The sequence below is a fragment of the Mesoplodon densirostris genome, chromosome X (assembly GCF_025265405.1).
Source record: "Mesoplodon densirostris isolate mMesDen1 chromosome X, mMesDen1 primary haplotype, whole genome shotgun sequence".
Classification (NCBI taxonomy): Eukaryota; Metazoa; Chordata; class Mammalia; order Artiodactyla; family Ziphiidae; genus Mesoplodon; species Mesoplodon densirostris.
In genome coordinates, this window is record NC_082681.1 from 39,326,714 (window position 1) to 39,348,587 (window position 21,874).

Genomic DNA, 21,874 nt, shown 5'->3' on the forward strand with positions numbered 1-21,874 from the left:
AAAAACCTTGTAGTCTGTGGTATGGCATTTTTCCTTTTTCCTAAGGTCAGCGACAAGTTACTAAAAAGTGTTAAGCAAGAGAACGACATGATCAGATATAAACTTTTCAAAGATGGTTTTTTAAAGTGCGATCTAGTATCTAGGCAACCAGTTAGAGATAGAAGACATTTCACAGGCACTTGAATAAACAAGGTTCCCTGGCCCAAAACAGCAGTCTCATCTCCTGACATTCCACTTCCCTAGTTTTATTCCTGAGAGTCCTAAAAGCTTTTTCCTCTTCAGTAGTACTTTTCTATTTAGATTCCAATGAGAGCCCTACTCTGATACCTTCATTGTTGATTAACACTTCAGTCTGTTGGCGTGCTCCTGATAGGGAAGTTCTGAAATCAACTTTACCAATTGCACATTTTTTTCCCAATGGCCAGCTCTGCCCACAGCATTGTTAATATGTTTTTCTTGTGCTGGAATAATGTGAGATTTTTCTGGTAGTTCATGTACCTTGTGATTTGCAGTGAGGCGAAACCTGGAACATTCCGAAGGATACTCAATGTGCCTATTTTGAACTAAAGACCAAGCTTCTTAACATGACGTGCCTTCTCTCTTGCCCTAGGAATTAAAGCAGGACATTTCCAGCTTTCGATATGAAGTGCTTGACCTCTTGGGAAACAGGAAACACCAAAGGAGAAGTTTTTCCACTAGCAGCACTGAATTTTCTCAGAGAGATGATACCAATGATGGCAGTGGCGGGGCTCGGGCCAAATCCAAGAGTGTCTCTTTCAATTTAGGCTGCAAGAAAAAAGCCTGCCATGGGCCACCTCTCATCAGGACCATGCCAAGAGTTGGTGGTGCCCAAGGGAAGTCAAAAGCTGAGTCATCAAGCAAACGCTCCTTCATGGGTCCCTCTCTCAAGAAACTGGGTCTCCTATTCTCCAAGTTTAATGGTCATATGTCTGAACCCAGTTCAGAGCCGATGTACACAATTTCTGATGGAATCGTTCAGCCACATTATATGTGGCAGGATATCAAATATTCTCAGATGGAGAAAGGGAAAGCAGAGTCCTGTTCTCAAAGGGAAATTAACCTCAGTGAGGTAGAATTAGGTGACGCCCGGGGCGCTGCTCAGAGCAGTGAATGCCCTCTAGCCTGTTCCAGCTCTCTTCACTGCGCATCCAGCATCTGCTCCTCAAATTCTAAACTTTTAGACTCCTCAGAGGATGTATTTGAAACTTGGGGAGAGGCTTGTGACCTGCTCATGCACAAATGGGGTGATGGACAGGAAGACCAAGTTACAACTCGGCTCTAAGTCAAGCCGGTATCACCTGTTCTGGAACTCAGAAAATTTCTAATTTCTTTGCTCTCAGAGGTGACATAGAATATGATGCCCTCACTGCCCCCCACTAGACAGGAGAGTGAAACTCCTATTGTTTTCACCATCTTTTATAGCCACATTCTTCATTTTTTGTTCTTGTTATTATTATGACTATTATTTGCCTTTTTATACCTACAAACACTAAGTCCATTTCAAAACCAACTGAAGAGGTGTTTGCCCCTCATCAGCAGAGGTGCAGTCGGGTGCTTAAACCTTTGGCTTTGCTTTTCTTACCCTTGCTTCCTTGAAGCTCCAGGTGCCACTTTGCTACTGTCGCTGCCGCACAGATTCCTGACCTTCCTCAGGATCTCACACCATTTCCCCACAGGGCTGAGGGCTGTCCTCAGCAGTCCCCACCAGCTATCAGATAAGGCAAACTAACTTGCCTATCTTTGTTGCCCTTCAGTGCTCCATGCTGCCCATTCTGGTTCAATGAACAGCATCAAAGGGAAACTGAATAGACTCCAAAGAATTGTCAGCTTGTGGTTTCTAGGTATAACTGGACTTCGTGTTGTTTTTGCTTTTAAATACTACAGCTTTTCCTTATCATGGGGGCTGTTGAATTTGTTTCTTAAAGATTTGTGAGTTTCCTAATGTATGCCAATGAATATTTACCCCATAGTATATGTCATATCTAATAAGTTAGTAAATTCCTTTCCTGTGTTTGTGTATTTCAGTTAGATTATATTTTAAAATTTGATAGTATTGAGATTAGTATTTAGGATGCGTACTGTTTTTTAAAAACTTCTACTGTACTCTAATCAACAGTTACTACATCTCATACATTGGCAAGAAAAAATAATTAGCTGGTATATTTATAGGGTCCTATCTACTGTTGATAGTTTTAATCAGCACTGCTATCAAAAGCATTTCTAAGATAAAAGCCTGGATTTGAAAATATTTTTTTAACAGAAAAGTGACATCTTGTTGAGGTGTCAGAATCTGAAAACAGCACCTTCATTTTAATTAATTGCTTTCTGATAAAACAACAACAACAACAAAAAACAATTTTAGGTCTAGATAACTTGATTCAAGTTGCAGTTTTAATGTTCAGTGGGGGCAGTGGAATTGCGTGTGTAAACTCATGTTAGATATATAACATAACAACCCTAGTGAATTCATGGAACTATAGACATGATCCAAATTCTACTGTCTTCAAAGAAAACTGCATTATACATCAAAACAAATGATTTTCCACAGCTTAGGAGTACCTCATCAGAACACATAGGTAAATGTTAAAAAATGAAGCCCATAATGCATATGGTCACCATGTTAGGTCCAGTAACCATCAACTGATTACCTGCTAAACAAGGGCGGTTTTTACCAATGTTAGCACAAAGGTATCCCCAACTTACACAATAACACATGGCCTGAAATAGCCCAAGGTCTGGGTCCTGGTGATTTAATTAATGGGTAGCTCAAAAAAGTAAGAAACTTAATTAGTTGTCACCCTGTTCTTGTATTCAATAAATGTCAACAGTAATAGGAAAACATCTAAATTCATGTGTATATTTTCTGGCAAAATTAAGTGACATGAAGCATTCTCAAACAATGCAAATATAAAAGTTTTTTTTTTTTTTCTTTTTGCGGTACGCGGGCCTCTCACTGTTGTGGCCTCTCCTGCTGCGGAGCACAGGCTCCAGACGTGCAGGCTCAGCGGCCATGGCTCATGGGCCCAGCCGCTCCACGGCATGTGGGATCCTCCCGGACTGGGGCACGAACCCGTGTCCCCTGCATCGGTAGGCGGACTCTCAACCACTGCGCCACCAGGGAAGCCCCCAAAATAGTTTTTGACAGTGTAGTTTCTGTTATTTGAATTGATTCCCATTCTAGCCCTAACTTTGGTGACTAACAAAACATTCTACATGAAAAAGACACAAACTGAGGATGATGGGGAAACAAGAGGAGGTGTTGAAGAACAAAGCTCAGATCCAAGAAAAAGTGATCAAGAGAACAAGCTGCATCAAGATCCATTTGGTAAGACATTATCACAAAATAATTCCTTGATCATACCTAAAGTGATCATTTACTCAAATCCAACTTCTCTCCTGCTTCTCTAAGTGGGACTATCATAAGTGGCCCTGACATCAGTAACAGGTTACTTTCCAGAAGGAAGGTTTCTAAAGTTACAGAGTCAACTTTCTCAACTGTCAAATTCACTTTGAATAATAAATAGCACCTGGGCTACATTCCTAACTCATATTGATGGCACCAGAAACCAATACATGGCCCTATTTCATCAAAAAAAAGAGTATGTCTTTGTCACAAATGCATGTACTTGTGATGACCTAGGTTTCATTGTTCCGGCAGTTACTTTATCAATTTGTTGGAAAACAAGGGTAGCCAGAGATAGAGCCATGGTCCAAAATACACTCTTCTCTCAGTTATGTTCTAAAGAGAGAATATGTGTAAATCATAATAGCCAATCTCTACTACTGAAAGAAACCAGTGTCATATTTCATGGGCAGTACATTCCTTTTCAGATCTTCTCAGGGTTACTGTCTTTATGACTTGGGCTTAAGATTTCACTAGCTGTGCTGAGGCCTAGCTATGTTGGGGATTGAAGCCAGTTAGCTGTTAAAGCTAATCAGCTATTGTCCTAACTTCCGTGATGGTGACACCAACCTTTTTTTTAACTCTAACTCTAGTAGAAAGTAGGAAGGGAAGGAGATTTGTGTTCACCTCTCTAACTTCTGGATCAGCTACTATCAAGAAAGATATTTCAAATCAAATGTTTAAGTATGTTCTCTGACCCCAGAGAAGGTATAAGCCAACTTGAGAGTAAATTTATAAACATAAAAGAGCTAAAAGAGAAACTTAGTGAGGATCTACTCAATTCTAACGTCTTATTTTACAAATACAAAAAAAAAAAAGAAAGGAGGTCCAGAGAAGGATAATGACTTGCTCAAGGTCACAGAGCCAGTCAATAATCCCAAATCTTCTAGATTATAGAAACAAGACATTTATTATTAAGCACACATATTATATGTTATACATAGGAGATGTGGAAATGGATTTGCCACTATAGATACCTTTTTGTTCATTTGCCCAAAATGCCACGAACTCCACAAATTTCAGACTGACATATTTATATGTAAAGTTAAAAACGTATTCCAAAGTCAAATACAATTATAAATGGTAGAAGAATCATTTACTTTTTGTCTAAGTATCTATAGCATGGTTCACCTCCATTACAGGTGAAGCTCTTATCATTTCTGGACACCTATTTTATTTGTTTGATTCCATCATAATTACATTAAAGTCTCCCTGACAATTAGTAAGGGTAAAAATATTATTGAATACAAAGAAAATGTCAATTATATTCAGAAATGGCCATTGTTGAAGTATGTCCTCCACTTCTAGCTTTAAATCCAGTGAACTACAAAGAAAAATGAATGATTCAAAATCATCATTTTTGGAAGATGCCAAATTTTATAGGCATATAAATCTCTAGGTTATATTTCTGTCCACTTACATGGGAATACTTGAAATTTTCTGGTTCTTTCTGCCTCTCATAGTAATTTTTCATTCCATTCTGACCTGATTTAGGGCATTTCAGCTAAGTCCAAAACATCTAAACATCTGTCTGCAATTTGATTAAAGACACACACACACACACACACACACACACACACACACACACAGAAACCCTACAGTCTCTATGTTTTGAATGACTTAAATAATGAACAAATACTTTTTCAATAAGAACTTTATAGTTATTATGGCAGTGTAAAACCTACTCTGCAAAGCTCATTGGGGACTTCACTGAAAAATATGAAAAAATACCTTAGCCAGATAATATAAATAACCATTTGATGTTCATATTGCCTTGTGGGTAAGACTCAAGTGGCGTTTTAACTAACAGTTTAAGTGGCCCAGACCTTGGTTTGTTCAACCATCAGGTGAAAAGTACTTGAAGTTAGGCAGACATTCTTTCCTGTTTAAAAGTACACAAGAAAAACTGATGTTATTTTGGTAATCACATTTTCAAAACAGTGTTAATAGATTGCATGTATAGACATAGCCAACGTAAGTGGATGTAATTGTTTGGATCATTTAAAATAAACTTTTCGTACCTACTTATCAGCTCCCTCCAACCCCGAACCCTGTGGCTTTGCCTCAAACCTGTGCGTATTTTAGATTCTTTGGCTTGCTTTATCTAGATAATTGTTCCAAATATCCACTTTGTTGGTGTGGAACTAGGCATTGGGAACCGAGTACCCCAATTCAGTGTGAGCATTACTTTAGTAGAGAGAAATGCTATTTCTACTGTATTTCCAATGACCCTTTCCATCACTTTTTCCAACAGATGTGCATTTTGGCTTGCACTGTTTTGGGGATGTTTGTAAAAGTGAGAACCTTGTCTGTGCACACACACACATGCAATGAAACTTAATAGCGTTTGATTGCTCTGGCTTGGCCTTTCATCCCTTTTGGTAATTACTAAATCATTTTGAAGGGAGGGGGAGCAGGGAGAACTTCAATGGAAAGAAACTTCCTGAGATGTGATGAGGAATTGCTAAAATGAACTGCCAAAGCAGCATCCACTGTAGTACAACTGTTAATATTGAGAGCTCTCAGGATTTGGGGTTTCTGGTTTGAAGAATAAATAAAGCTTGTAGGTCAGAAGAAAGAACCTACCTGTAAAAATTAAAATATATATTTTTGGTGAATTAAGTCTGTATACTTCAGATTTACTGCTTGAGATATTACTATTCATATGTTGATATGTGGCCTAGGATTTTCATCTATATGCTGCATGGTGGTCCAGAGAAGAAGGTGCTGGTAGGCGGCCTTGAGAGCTTTAAGAAATGGAATGTTTATTAAGAAACAAAGAAGTTGATTGCTGGAATGATACAGGCAGCTGGCTAGGGTAGTATTTTTAAGCTCTAGAGTAGATTTATATCTTTTTTTAACATCTTTATTGGAGTATAATTGCTTTACAATGTTGTGTTAGTTTCTGCTGTATAACAAAGTGAATCAGCTATACGTATACATATATCCCCATATCCCCTCCCTCTTGCATCTCCCTCCCACCCTCCCTATCCCATCCCTCTAGGTGGTCACAAAGCACCAAGCTGCTGCTTCCCACTAGCTATCTATTTTACACTTGGTAGTGTATATATGTCAATGCTACTTGTTAGTTTATTGGATCTGAGTTGTGGTCTTTTCCTAAAGATATACCATCAGTGCTTGTGGTACTTGAGAGACATGTACATATTAAGAATTATTAATGTTTAAATATAAAATTAAGTGGAATGCCCTTATGCCAAAAGCTTATCTGATGTGAAAATTGTGACAGCTCTGTAGAAACTTCCCATTACTACACAAAGGAAAGGCAATTTCTATAGTAACAAAAAGAGCCTGCAACTTTTGATCATCGTAATCAACCTTCATAAATCCATGACTGTGGCACACATCTGCCCTAACCTCATCCCTCACCCTCAAAAAGAAAAGCCTTCTTTACAACGCCAAATGACTTGATAGAACCACAGAAGACTAAATGAAGAAATAATGACCTACAGTGTGAATGCCATTTTCAGCAACGTGCAGAGTATTTTGCCCCTTGACTTTATCTATGAGCAGGTTCCAGAGCAACCTAACATCCCAGGAGCTGCACTTCAACACATGCACATACACATACTAAGACATCACCCTTGGTGGCAGTGTGCCTTTTATTTTGGCCTATGGTAGCCAATCATTTGCAAGTACAGTTAAGCTGGGCTTGGCCATTGTGTCTTTTGCCACAATGTTCAATATACCCCACAATACTCATTGCGACAGATTGCCTTCCAACCTAGAAACCCTCTTGACAGTTCTCTGGTCTTATACAACCCTTAAAACTGACCCTTGGATGACAAGACAAAAAAGAGGCTTTGGATTTTTGTGGGGAGTGCTTGAGGTACTTAGATGGTGTGGTAAAGAGGCAAACGGAAAAGCTTTCAAAGTAAGGACTAGTATGGATAAGCACTTTAAAATGTAGGGCTAAATCACCATACTGTCAAACTTTTTAGATAACCAAATTGAGGTGGCGTTCCCCGATTTTTTTTAAAAAATGTAGTTTCTGGATTAAAACATCATCATTTCTGCCTCAACAAAATCCAGAAGTGCAACAGTATATGAAAACTAGCTCTGAACAAACTGTAAATCATTTTTCAAAGGTTGAGTTATATTTCGGTTGAATTTCAGATCATAGCACATTCTCACCTTGTGATCACTGTATTCCTAAATTCAACACATCAGACTCACAGTAAGGTTACATTTTAAATTGTGCAATATCACTCACTGGCTTTTATAAATATCCACTTATGACCAATTACTGGAAGGACTGATTTCCCCAAATTTTATCTAAGAAATAAAATGAATTTGCCAAAACTCTACAGAAAAGAGAAATAAAAGGTAAAAGTGGGAGAGGATAGTATGGAAGAATGCTAGATTCTATACCTGATGTCATACTTTAGCCTCAAAAATTTAGAATAAACATATAAAGTGAGATTATGAGACTGATATTTTCATAAACATGTCAGAATTAATGTGCCCAAATTAATGTTGTTCTTCAAAGGAGTCACCTTAAGCTGCACCCATATTCGAATGCTGACATTACTCAAACCATTGTGGACTTCTGCTTTTTGGAGGATGTTCAAAATCCACAATACAACCTCTTAATACCCTCAATGGTAGAAAATCATAATCTTGTAAGATTAAATTCTTAGAAACAGTCAAAACTAATTTTAGATCCATATTTGGTAAAAATTTAGGCAATCAAGCTGAGTTCTACTTTTTCTGGTAAAAAATATTTTTCAAGTGCTATTACACAATAGGCACCTTGATAGGCACAATTATAAAATACCAAGACAGTTTCTTGTGGGGTTTGTGAAGTGACCTGGAACTGCTCTTTGGAATCTAGATTTTTCCTTATCAACTTTGAGGAATAATTTGTGTACAACTACCTGCATCCATTTAAAGTGTACAATTCAGTGAGCCTTCACTGTTGTATACACCCCTAGGACCACCACCAAAATCAAGATACAAAAATTTCCATCACCCCCAAATGAGGCCTTGTTCCTCTTTCAATTCTGGAATCTATTATAGTTTCAAACATGCTTGGAACAGTGGCAGCCTTATTGGAATAAGTTTATAGCCTCCCAAGGAGGAAACATTAAAGAACACCATATTTAGATATATAATCTCCACTGATTTGGGAACAAGCATAATGACTTAACCCTTGAAATACTTGTGTTTAAACAGTAAAACACATTCCAACTTCCAATGGCTTATGTTGTAAGTAAACTCAGTATATTGGCTTCCCAAACCTTATTTGATCCATAAGAAATCACACTTTATAATACAGAGGCTCTGACAACTAGACTGTTAGCAGGAAGAAAGCGCAGTAAGGAAAAGCCCTGGCCTTCCCAGGAAATTGAAGGGAAGGTTTTGGATTCAGGAGGAGCTCTGGTAACAGAAGTAGGAGGCGGCTCTAATGGGAGGATGGCAACAGCTAGCTGAATTTTCAGGGTCATTTGAAAATCACATGTTCACACTAGGTAGTTTCTGTATAAGATCCAGTCATATTATTTGAAGTACAGATTCATCCATTTTGGGTCACATCACATAGGACTTCCTTTTACAACATATATTAAGCAATCAGTTTAAATAACCAAAGTAATGTAGCCTGTAGTCCAATAAGCAGAGTGATAACTGTGCTTAGTATACTTGGGCAGGAGAAGCAGTCAGAATTCTTTAGTGGCTAGTAGGATTCATTGGAACCAATGGCACTAAAATGAATGTTGTGGGAGCTCATGAGGAAAGCTCTAAACCGAAAGGATTAACACATTAGTCTGTAGTTTTCTTAATGTTAAAGGCAATCCAATTTGATAAATTAACTTAAAATTTTTTAACTGTTCAAATTACTCTTCTAACATAGTACAAGTAAACCCATATGTTCTCTTATTTCAACTATAAAGACAAAGACCTTCTCAAGGACATTTCAGTTCAGATAGGGATAAACATCCTTCTCAAGTGAAAGCATTTTAATTTGTCTGTTTCTTATAACATAGGAATGCATACCAGTGGTAGGATTCAAGAAAGTATCACTATTTAAACTCTTCACAGGATTCAAGATTTCTCAAAAACAGGTTGAAATTGAGGATGAAGAATTTCTACCTATTCAGAACAATGAATGTAGTTTGGAGCCAACATTTCCTAGAAGATAAAGAATACTTTTAGAAAACACAGGCAGTGTTTAATTCACTTTCTTAGCCTAGTTGGAGGCCCCAATCATACATCACCATACAGAAAATGTATGCATTGAACTTAAGGTTAAAATTGTATCTCCCGAGCTTAATCATGAAAAGGGGAAATTCCAAATGTGTTTGTGTAAATGGCATTTGGCTTTGCAGACTAATAGTTTAAAAGCTAAAGCCTCCTTGAATAACTATTACTTTTATTTAAATATTTCCTGTAGGAAGTGCAAAGTTACTGTCATAATTAAATGTGCTAAAAAGAATCTTGTACAATAAAATGATTTGGTGTCTTTAGCTTCAGTATAAACAAAAATAAAGCATTTACTTTTTTCCTCCAAAATGTATGGCTGCTCAGATTTAAGGTGTTTGTTCCTCCCTTTTCCAACATAATCACTTATATCCATCTATTATTAATAAACATTTGTGAACAACAGTGGATTTTACACTATCATTTAACCAGCAGACACACTTAAGGGAGACCTCCACATTCCAATATATTTTGAAAAGTTCATGACTGAGAATAAACATTATGACGATCATTCTTTTATATTTCCCATTAAACAAAGCTGTATTAAATATTTAGAAAACTGAATAAGCATTCATAAAGAACTTTGAGATTGATGACATGAAGGGACCAATACAGCTATAAAGCTATGGCGTACGACACTGACAAACTTTACTGGCCTTATCCTGAAAACTTCTGAGTAACCAAAGAATGATACATGTCGTACAGAGCAGTTTCATTCTGTGGGTCAGTGAGAAGACACATAAATTGAGGTTCAGCTGGTCATTATTCAGCTAGTATAATCTGAGTACATTTGGGTAATATTTCCTGAAGTTATCAGTTGACATTTCTTTTAAAGTCTTTTCTGTAGTCATGGACTTTTCAGCAATTAACTTTCCCCTAATTAATTCAGATTCCAGAAGTTTTGTCTTTTAATTAACTTTTAGGCTACCAGAACACTGGTTAGCATACCAGAACAACTTCACTTTCAGCCAAATAACTCAGTTGCAAGTCCTGGCCTTTTATTTTTTTAATTTTTAAAGTCAAGTTTATTTATTTTTTTACATCTTTATTGGAGTATAATTGCTTTATAATTGTGTGGTAGTTTCTGCTTTATAACAAAGTGAATCAGTTATACATACACATATGTTCCCATATCTCTTCCCTCTTGTGTCTCCCTCCCTCCCACCCTCCCTATCCTACCCCTCTAGGTGGTCACAAAGCACCGAGCTGATCTCCCTGGGCTATGCGGCTGCTTCCCACTAGCTATTTATTTTACGTTTGGTAGTGTATATATGTCCATGCCACTTTCTCACTTTGTCACGGCTTACCCTTCCCCCTCCCCATACCATCAAGTCCATTCTCTAGTAGGTCTGTGTCTTTATTCCCATCTTGCCCCTAGGTTCTTCATGACCTTTTTTTTTCTTAGATTCCATATATACGTGTTAGCATATGGTATTTTTTTTTCTGACTTACTTCACTCTGTATGACAGACTCTAGGTCCATCCACCTCACTACAGATAACTCAATTTCGTTTTTTTATGGCTGAGTAATATTCCATTGTATATATGTGCCACATCTTCTTTATCCATTCATCCAATGATGGACATTTAGGTTGCTTGCATGTCCTGGCTATTGTAAATAGAGCTGCAATGAACATTTTGGTACACGACTCTTCTTGAATTATGGTTTTCTCAGGGTATGTGCCTAGTAGTGGGATTGCTGGGTCCTATGGTAGTTCTATTTTTAGTTTTTTAAGGAACCTCCATACTGTTCTCCATAGTGGCTGTATCAATTTACATTCCCACCAACAGTGCAAGAGGGTTCCCCTTTCTCCACACCCTCTCCAGCATTTATTGTTTCTAGATTTTTTGATGATGGCCATTCTGACCAGTGTGAGATGATCTCTCATTGTAGTTTTGATTTGCATTTCTCTAATGATTAATGATGTTGAGCATTCTTTCATGTGTTTGTTGGCAGTCTGTATATCTTCTTTGGAGAAATGTCTATTTAGGTCTTCTGCCCATTTTTGGATTGGGTTGTGTTTTTGATAATGAGCTGCATGAGCTGCTTCTAAATTCTGGAGATTAATCCTTTGTCAGTTGCTTCATTTGCAAATATTTTCTCCCATTCTGAGGGTTGTCTTTTGGTCTTGTTATGGTTTCCTTTGCTGTGCAAAAGCTTTGAAGTTTCATTAGGTCCCATTTGTTTATTTTCGTTTTTATTTCCATTTCTCTAGGAGGTGGGTCAAAAAGGATCTTGCTGTGATTTATGTCATAGTGTTCTGCCTATGTTTTCCTCTAAGAGTTTGATAGTGTCTGGCCTTACATTTAGGTCTTTAATCCATTTTGAGCTTATTTTTGTGTATGGTGTTAGGGAGTGTTCTAATTTCATACTTTTACATGTCCCTGTCCAGTTTTCCCAGCACCACTTATTGAAGAGGCTGTCTTTTCTCCACTGTATATTCTTGCCTCCTCTACCAAAGATATGGTGACCATATGTCCGTGGGTTTATCTCTGGGCTTTCTATCCCGTCCCATTGATCTTTCAGTTTTTGTGCCAGTACCATACTGTCTTGATTACTGTAGCTTTGTAGTACAGTCTGAAGTCAGGGAGTCTGATTCCTCCAGCTCCATTTTTCATTCTCAAGATTGCTTTGTCTATTCGGGGTCTTTTGTGTTTCCATACAAATTGTGAAATTTTTTGTTCTAGTTCTGTGAAAAATATGGCCATTTTTAAAAATAAATTTATTTATTTTTGGCCACGTTGGGTCTTCGTTGCTGCACACAGGCTTTCTCTAGTTGTGGTGAGCAGGGGTACTCTTTGTTGCAATGCATGGGCTTCTCATTGTGGTGGCTTCTCTTGTTGCAGAGCACAGGCTCTAGGCGCGCAGGCTTCAGTAGTTGTGGCACATGGGCTCAGGAGTTGTGGCTCGTGGGCTCTAGAGTGCAGGCTCACTAGTTGTGGCACATGGGCCTAGTTGGTCTGCAGCATGTGGGATCTTCCCGGACCAGGGCTCAAACCCATGTCCCCTGCATTGGCAGGCGGATTCTTAACCACTGCACCACCAGGAAAGCCCTGGCCTAATTATTTTAAGTGTGATTGGGTGTATAGCATTTATACATTGGTTAGATAAAACAATTTAAAAAGCAGTAATATATCTGGAAAAGACGTGCAACCAGTACAAACAAATTCCAACAACTCAATAATAAAAACACAATTTTAACACATTTCAAAAAGAAATATATACAACTAGCAAATAAGCATATGAAGAACTGTTAAACATAATCATAGGGAAATGCAAATTAAAACCACAATGAGATACCACTTACTACCAAACCCACCTGAATGGGTACGATCAAAAAGACTGACACCACCAAATGCTGACGGGGATGAACAATTGGATTCTCATATACTGCTGGTGGGAGTATAAAATGGTACAATCACTTTGGAAAAATCTCCTTCATTTCTGTACTAAACATATACCTAACCTATGACCCAGTAATTCCAAGAGGAATTAAAACAAATGCTCATAAGAAGACTTTTACAAAAATGTTCATAGCAGCTTCATGCGTATCTAAAAACTAGAAATGGCTCAGGTATCCATCAACAGGAGAATGGCATTTTTGTACAATGAAATGCTGCTCAGCAATAAAAAGAACTATTGACACATAAAACATGGATGAATCCCAAATACCTTATGTTAAAGAATCCTTACACAAAGGAGCACATACTCTGATTCATTTATATACAGTTTAAAAAACAAACTATGCTAGGAGAAAAATCAGAAGAAAAAGTGGTTGCCTAGGGGATGGGAATCGGGGAAGCAGGGATTGACTGGGAAAAGCATGAGAGAATTTTCTGGAGTAATGAAAATGTTATCTTGATAAAGGCTTGGGTTTCACAGATGTGTGATTTGTCAAATTTCATTGCATCAAACACTTAAGATTTGTGCAATTTCATCACATGTAAACTTTACCTCAAAAAGAAAAGAACCTTTAAAAAAGAACCTTTAACAAATACTGAACTCTAGTTAACAATATCCATGCTGAGATGTTTAGGGGTGAAGTGTATTTAAGTCTGCAATTTTCTTTGTAATCATCAAAAAATAGGATTTATAGATGGTTATGTGAAAAGGTAAGTGTAGTAAAATGTTAATTATATGATCTAGGTAGTGGATATACAGATGTACACTGCACAGTTATTTCAACTTTCATGTTTAAAATTTTTCATAATAAAATGTTGGAAAAAAATAAGCAGTGAGTAAAAGAAAAGAACTAGGTTAACAAAAGCCAAATCTATACCGTGCTTCAAAACAACTAGGAGGAAGAAAACTTGAGTAGCTGAAGCTCTTTTAGCAGAGCTAAAAGAATGAAAGAAAATTTAAACAAAGTTCAACTGCTGATGCAAGCAAAGCAACTGAATATAAAACTTTGTTTTTCTGTGGGACTACACATGTGGTAGAACTTTTATTTCTTTTATTGTGGTAAGAACATTTACCATGAGATTACCCTCTTAAGACATTTTTAAGCATACAATACAGTATTATTATCTACAGGCACAAAGTTGTAGAACAGATCTCTGGAACTTATCTTGTGTAACTGAAATTTATCAAGATAAAAATCGTTACTCTGATCTGGTTAATACACCAGCAAGGAAATAAAAGGTTTTTAAAGTCAAGAACTCTAATACCCTAGTATTAGCGTAGAATTTTTTTCTACAATTCTGCAAATGATTTGAAAAAACTGTACCATATAGTTTAGAAAAAGCCATAAGATCTGCAAGAAAAGGTTTGTTAGTTGATTAGGTGAAGGGACTGATCACCTATATAACACCAATACATCAATAACTATTATTAATATTTGGCTAAAATAGATCTTAACATTTTACTCATTGACTGGCCTGAATTCATAAGAATTGATTCAGTTTAATCTCAATATTGTAGAATTACTCTCCACCCCTCTCATAAAAGGTTTAGCCAGTGGCAGGAGCCACCTATCAGACAAAAAAAAAAAGCTCTTCAACACTAAAGGATTCCTGGTTTCCAAGCTCCCCTCTGGCAGCCATAAGGAGAAAAGTGAACTCAAAAGTGGTGGTGGTGATTATTAGAAAACAATGAAGCAGTTAAACCTGAAGTGGTTCACTCACCTCAATTAGTTTCAACTATAAATAAATGTCATGGTTTAATATAATTTAGTTTTACATGTAGCTAGTGAATATTCTTGAGAATTACAGGACTTTAAGAATCAGTTGCCTATACTATAGGCTTCCCCCAACCCCCAGATACCTTAACAAGGGTACCTATGAACCTTATGGGACAGTGTCTCTAAGATCTTGTTTCTTTTCAGGATTCAAGGCAAAATGTTTAGAAACCTGAACTTTCACTAATTTTATAAACATTACCTCTCCAGATGGCCAGTTACCAAGGTAGTTTTTCTTCAACTATTATGAAAGATTTCAAACACAAAAGTAGAGGGAATAGCACAATGAACTCAATCTTCAACAGTTATTATTCAACAGTTACAAACATGCAGCTTATCTTCATCTATAAACCCCACCCCCCAGATTATTTTGAGATGATACCCAGATTTACCATTCTAAAGCAGTTTTAGTCACTCAGTAGGTAGTTACCTAAACTCAGGTCCAGCCTTTCCTGAAGCTCCATCTTTCCACATACAGGCACCCCACACATCCCTGAAACTGCCTTTGATGACTGAGGCAGGAGAGAAAACAAGTGTTCTAAATCAAGTTGCTCCAACTGAAATTTAACACTCCAGCTAAGATGGGGGAAACAAGAGGTTGCCTTTTGCTGTATTAGTTCTCCTGAATTCTTTTTATTATAAATGGAAATATAAATGGCCTCAAAGAGGTTTCATGTAAAATGGACAAAATTTGACCCAGATTTAGAAAAATCTAGATTAAGTTCATGCCCTACCCTTCTCCAATGGACTATTTCATTATTCATGGAGATTTATGTCTGAATTAAGTTCTGAATGTATGGTGTTCACATAAAAAAATCATGATTTGTTTATACTTTTACTTCCAAAGCTAATTAAAAGGTTATGCCTTGATTATAGGCTCTAAGGAAATGAAAGATGTTTTAAATTCACAAGTCTTGAATTTTAACAGTAAAACAGATTCAATATTTTCATCTGCTCTTAATCAAGGCAGAAAACCACAATTAGTCTTGAGAATAAATATACACAGCATAAAAATGAATTCTAATTGTTTTTCCTCACTATGGAAATGAACCACTTTTCTACCTTTAGTGTAAACCAGATTTATCTCAGGAAGGCGGTGAAAGTAAAGGGTCCAGAACAAACCACAGTGCCTTTATATCCTCCTTTCTCCAGCAATTCTCAATGTCTATCACTATGTTTATACTATAGGTTGATTAAACATGTTAAGTCTTAGGGTTTTTTTTTTTTAACCAGAAAGACCACTTTGTTTTTAACCCAGAAGCTGCCTTCAAAAACCACTGCAGGGCTTCCCTGGTGGCGCAGTGGTTGAGAGTCCACCTGCCGATGCAAGGGACGCAGGTTCGTGCCCCGGTCCTGGAGGATCCCACATGCCGCAGAGCGGCTGGGCCCGTGAGCCATGGCTGCTGAGCCTGCACGTCCAGAGCCTGTGCTCCACAGTGGGAGAGGCCACAACAGTGAGAGGCCCGCATACCGCAAAAAAAAAAAAAAAAAAAAAAAAAACCACTGCAGACTTCTGCTTCAGTACAGGTTACCTTCACCCTCCCAACTCACAAAACAATAGGAGGGTCATGGCTCAATCCTTGATTATTTCTTAGAGAAGTCTGACTGTAAAGCATAAACAAGTGGACTATACTTGTATGATTTAAACAGACCATTCATACCACTGATTTCAACACTGGTAACAACAATTAGGTTGATCTTGGGTTTTTAAGTTAATAATAAGCATCTCACTAAACTGCATTAAATTAGTAATGGAAATCAAGGCAAGGCAGCAACCTACAAGTTTAAAAAATAAACAAATCAACTGGAAGCCTAAGGCAAATGTACTTATCTCAAAACCACACAATTTCCAAACCCACATTCTCAAGATAGACTACAACCTTCTAAAACACTGCTTAGAAGCTAATTAGTGAACCACTGACAGTTGAAGATACAGGACAATCACTTGCTGTGAGTTATGTACATTTCAGAAATGCTGGCATATTTGAAAAATGTTGGAGAGGGGTTGTTCCATGTTTCAAGCTTGACTAAAATAAACCTTTAAACATAAAACAATCTGTAGGCTGCACAAATTGAGAACCCAGGAGGTTAGCAGAGAAAAAGCTGAAACATTAATACAGAGGTTGTTAGATAGATCAGTGCACTGTTGCCCATCTTTCTTTATTAAAGTTGTCAGATGCCAACTTGTAGAGCAAGGACTTGTAAAGATCCAGGATGCAAAACCAAAACACTACCAGTTCCATGTCTATTACGAAGCAGAAGCCTTAACTAGTACACTGACTGATTTGAAACTCATTGTTATCAATCATCTTGAGAACAGTATACTGAAGATAGGATATCTTCTTTGCAATGGATTCCACTCTAGTTCTTTCACCTGTTCAAGCACCTTGAGCCCTGAGTCTCAATTGGTTCTTTTTGCCTGGGGTATAGCTGAAGGTGGGAAAGAACAGAATGATTCACAAGCATAAATAACTTTTAAAGGAGGCAATATAAATAGGTTTTGTGGCAACCAAAAAACACTTTTAAAATAGCTGTTTGTAGGTGAGACAGAGCAAAGCATTCATGATGAATTACCTCTCAGAGGAGAACTGAATGAATACAGAAAATCTTGTAATCTTTGGGTAGATGAAAGGGAGAGAAGGGAGAAGGGCTTATAAAATGTGTCTCACAGAAAGCTGAAGACAAGGCAGGCCTGAAGAGATACAAGGTAAATCTAAACAATAATTTAAAGATTCAACAACCATTAGAAATATAGGACAATAAGAAAGTAAGTCTAGATTAAAGTTCCATAAGAGAATTAACAGATTCTTTAAAAAAAAAAACAGAAACACAACTTAAAGGGACATTCTCAAGGGAAAAGAACTGGATATGGTAGTATGCATTGCAATGTCTTGAGATTAAGTAACATTTCAACTGACCCTGCCAATCCATGCTATAAATTCACATTTTCTGGCAACCAAAATACTAGGGGGAAAACATATGGAAACAATCAAATGTCTGGTACTCTTTGCTGCCATGAAAAAGCAAAAGAAAATCTCACTCATTTTAGCAATTTTAAATGCTAATTTTTATTTACTGCTAAATGTGCAAAGGACACCAATACTGTGCAGGAAAATGGTTACATAAATCCAATATTAAACAACAACACATGGGATAAATCTAAAGCAGAGCACCATGTGCCTTCAGAACTGATTAATATCATAGAACACAACTCAGTTCACACAATTCTTAAGAAACCTGAAGAGAACTCTCACTTAATATTAAGCTAGTTACTCAGAAGCAAATGCGCTTGGTTTTGTTGTTTCATTTTCTAGGAAAAAGTAGAAGTTTTTCCAATTTTGCATGGTTTAATATGATGTGTGACATCGGAACCAAGGCAATAGTTTATAAGATTTACTCCATTTATCAATTGGTACCATCAGCTAATACAAAGTTGACAAGCTGGCTAACAGGAGAACAGCTGAATACAATGAAATATGCTCAAATATGGGGTTACATGTACATTCATCTCAATGTCCTTATTCACAACCCAAAGAAATATTCCTTTATTTTAAAGAACTACTTTAAATCAAAAGATAAAATAATCTTAAAGACAGATACAACAGTAACCACTCTAACCACTCTTAAACACTAACATAAAACACTTTTTAAAAACAAAACAACAAGAAAAATGGCAGTGTAAGAACACGTCATACTACTGAATCTTCCATATTCTGAGGTACACAATGAGAAGGTGAGGGAGGTGAAGCAATATAGGCAAGTGGCCCAGGATTCACAGCACCACGAACCTGAGAACCAACATATGCAGCACTGACTGGATGCCAGGGGGCAACACAGGGATAATCTGGCACAACAGGAAGGCAGGAATCAAAACCTGGCAAAGGTCGCTGCCCATAGGGATCTGACATCACTGGATAACAGAATGCTCCATGAGGGACGGATGCAGGGTCAGCATTTGGAAAAGTACCTGAAACAAAGAAAGCATATAGTTCACTTCATATACAAAGATTCATTAACATCAACATAAATGGATGTTCTTACAGGTAAAAATGAAATTTAGCATTAACTCCAAGAAAGATCATAGCAATTGCAGCAGGAACACTTTAGATATTAACATTAGTGACTAAAACAGGCTACTAAAAAATAATATGAAAATTTTCTAATTAAACAAATTAAATATAGGAAGATGGCGGAAGCAGGACACAGAGATCAACTTCCTCCCCACAGATACATCGGAAATACATCTACATGTGGAACAACTCCTACAGAACACCCACTGAATGCTGGCAGAAGACCTCAGACCTCCCAAAAGGCAAGAAACTCCCCCACGTATCTGGGTAGGGCAAAAGAAAAAAGAATAAACAGAGGCAAAAGAATAGGGACGGGACCTGCAACAGTGGGAGGGAGTCGTGAAGGAGGAAAGGTTTCCACACACTAGAAGCCCCTTCGAGGGCGGAGACTGCTGGTGGTGGAGAAGGGGAGCTTCGGAGCTGTAGAGGAGAGCACAGCATCAGGGGTGCGGAAGGCAAAGCGGAGAGATTCCCGCACAGAGGATCGGTGCTGGTCACCAGCCAGAGAGGCTTGTCTGCTCACCTGATGGGGCGGGCGGGGCTGGGAGCTGAGGTTCGGGCTTCAGTTGGATCCGAGAGAGAGGAATGGCGTTGTTGGCGTGAACACAGCCTGAAGGGGTTAGTGCACCAACCACAGCTAGCCGGGAGGGAGTCCTGGGAAAAGTCTGGACTTGCCAAAGAGGCAAGAGACTTTTTCTTCCCTCTGTTTCCAGATTCGCGAGGAGAGGGGATTAAGAGCGCTGCTCAAAGGAGCTCCAGAGACAAGCTCAAGCTGAGGCTATCAGCGCGGAACCCAGAGATGGGCATGAGACGCTAAGGCCACTGCTGCAGCCAACAAGAAGCCTGTGTGCGAGCACAGGTCACTATCCACACCCCCCTTCTGGGGAGCCTGTGCAGCCTGCCACTGCCAGGGTCCCGGGATCCAGGGACAACTTCCCCGGGAGAATGCACGGCACACCTCAGGCTGCTGCAAAGTCACGCTGGCCTCTGCCACTGCAGGCTCGCCCGACACTCCATGCCCCTCGCTCCCCCCAGCCTGAGAGATCCAGAGCCCCCGAATCAGCGGCTCCTTTAACCCTGTCCTGTCTGAGCGAAGAACAGATGCCCTCCGGCGACCTACACGCAGAGGTGGGGCAAAATCCAAAGCTGAACACCGGGAGCCATGTGAACAAAGAAGAGAAAGGGAAACCTCTCCCAGGAGCCACAGGAGCAGCGGATTAAACCTCTACAATCAACTTGATGTACCCTGCATCTCTGGAATACCTGAATAGACAACGAATCATCCCAAATTGAGGAGGTGTACTTTGAGAGCAAGATATATTATTTTTTCCCCCTTTCCTCCTTTTGTGAGTGTGTATGAGTATGCTGCTGTGTGAGATTTTGTCTGTACAGCTTTGCTTTCACCACGTGTCCTAGGGTTCTGTCCATCCATTTTTTGGTGTTTTTTTTTGGTTTTGTTGTTTTCTTTACTTAAGAATTTTATTTTTCTTAATTATTTTTTATTTTAATAACTATTTTATTTTATCTTACTTTATTTTATCCTCTTCCTTTCTACTTTTTCTCCCATTTATTCTGAGCGGTGTGGATGAAAGGCTTTTGATGCTGCAGCCAGGAGTCAGTGCTGTGCCTCTGACATGGGAGAGCCAACTTCAGGACACTGGTGCACAAGAGACCTCCCAGCTCCACGTAATATCAAACGCCGAAAATCTCCCAGAGATCTCCATCTCAACACCAACACCCAGCTTCACTCAATGACCAGCAAGCTACAGTGCTGGACACCCTAGGCCAAACAACTAGCGAGACAGGAACGCAACCCCACCCATTAGCAGAGAGGCTGCCTAAAATCATAATAAGTCCACAGACACCCCAAAACACACCACCAGACATGGACCTGCCCACAAGAAAGACAAGATCCAGCCTCATACACAAGAACACAGGCACTAGTCCCCTCCACCAGGAAGCCTACACAACCCACTGAACCAACCTTAGCCACTGGGGACAGACACCAAAAACAACGGGAACTACGAATCTGCAGCCTGCAAAAAGGAGACACCAAACACAGTAAGATAAGCAAAATGAGAAGACAGAAAAACACACAGCAGGAGAAGGAGCAACATAAAAACCCACCAGACCTAACAAATGAAGAGGAAATAGGCAGTCTACCTAAAAAGGAATTCAGAATGATGAGAGTAAAGATGATACAGAATCTTGGAAACAGAATAGACAAAATGCAAGAAACATTTAACAAGGACCTGGAAGAACTAAAGATGAAACAAGCAATGATGAACAACACAATAAATGAAATAAAAAATACTCTAGATGGAATCAAAAGCAGAATAACTGAGGCAGAAGAAGGGATAAGTGACCTGGAAGATAAAATAGTGGAAATAACTACTGCAGAGCAGAAAAAAGAAAAAAGAATGAAAAGAACTGAGGACAGTCTCAGAGACCTCTGGGACAACATTAAATGCACCAACATTCCAATTATAGGGGTCACACAAAAAGAAGAGAAAAAGAAAGGGACTGAGAAAATATTTGAAGAGATTATAGTTGAAAACTTCCCTAATATGGGAAAGGAAATAGTTAATGAAGTCCAGGAAGCACAGAGAATCCAATACAGGATAAATCCAAGGAGAAATACGCCAAGACATATATTAATCAAACTGTCAAAAATTAAATACAAAGAAAACATATTAAAAGCAGCAAGGGAGGGGCTTCCCTGGTGGCGCAGTGGTTGAGAGTCCGCCTGCCGATGCAGGAGACACGGGTTCGTGCCCCGGTCCGGGAAGATCCCACATGCCACGGAGCAACTGGGCCTGTGGGACATGGCTGCTGGGCCTGCGCACCCGGAGCCTGTGCTCCGCAATGGGAGAGGCCAAAACAGTGAGAGGCCCACGTACCGCAAAAAAAAAAAAAAAAAAAAAAAAGCAGCAAGGGAAAAACAACAAATAACACACAAGGGAATCCCCATAAGGTTAACAGCTGATC

The 21,874-nt window shown here is 38.6% G+C and overlaps 2 protein-coding genes across 2 annotated transcripts in view; one reads left to right on the plus strand and one right to left on the minus strand.

Annotated features, from left to right (window-relative positions):
• The window catches only part of TRPC5 (transient receptor potential cation channel subfamily C member 5), a 132,417-nt gene extending 131,114 nt beyond the window's left edge, over positions 1–1,303 (plus strand). Inside the window, exon 10 of the mRNA XM_060086790.1 lies at positions 611–1,303. Coding sequence (XP_059942773.1) covers positions 611–1,303 — 693 coding nt within the window. The remainder of the gene's footprint in view (positions 1–610) is intronic.
• Positions 1,304–17,916: 16,613 nt separating this feature from the next.
• The window catches only part of ALG13 (ALG13 UDP-N-acetylglucosaminyltransferase subunit), a 76,547-nt gene continuing 72,589 nt past the window's right edge, over positions 17,917–21,874 (minus strand). Inside the window, 1 exon segment of the mRNA XM_060086863.1 lies at positions 17,917–18,783. Within this exon segment, the coding sequence (XP_059942846.1) occupies positions 18,506–18,783 (278 nt within the window). The 3' untranslated portion in view covers positions 17,917–18,505.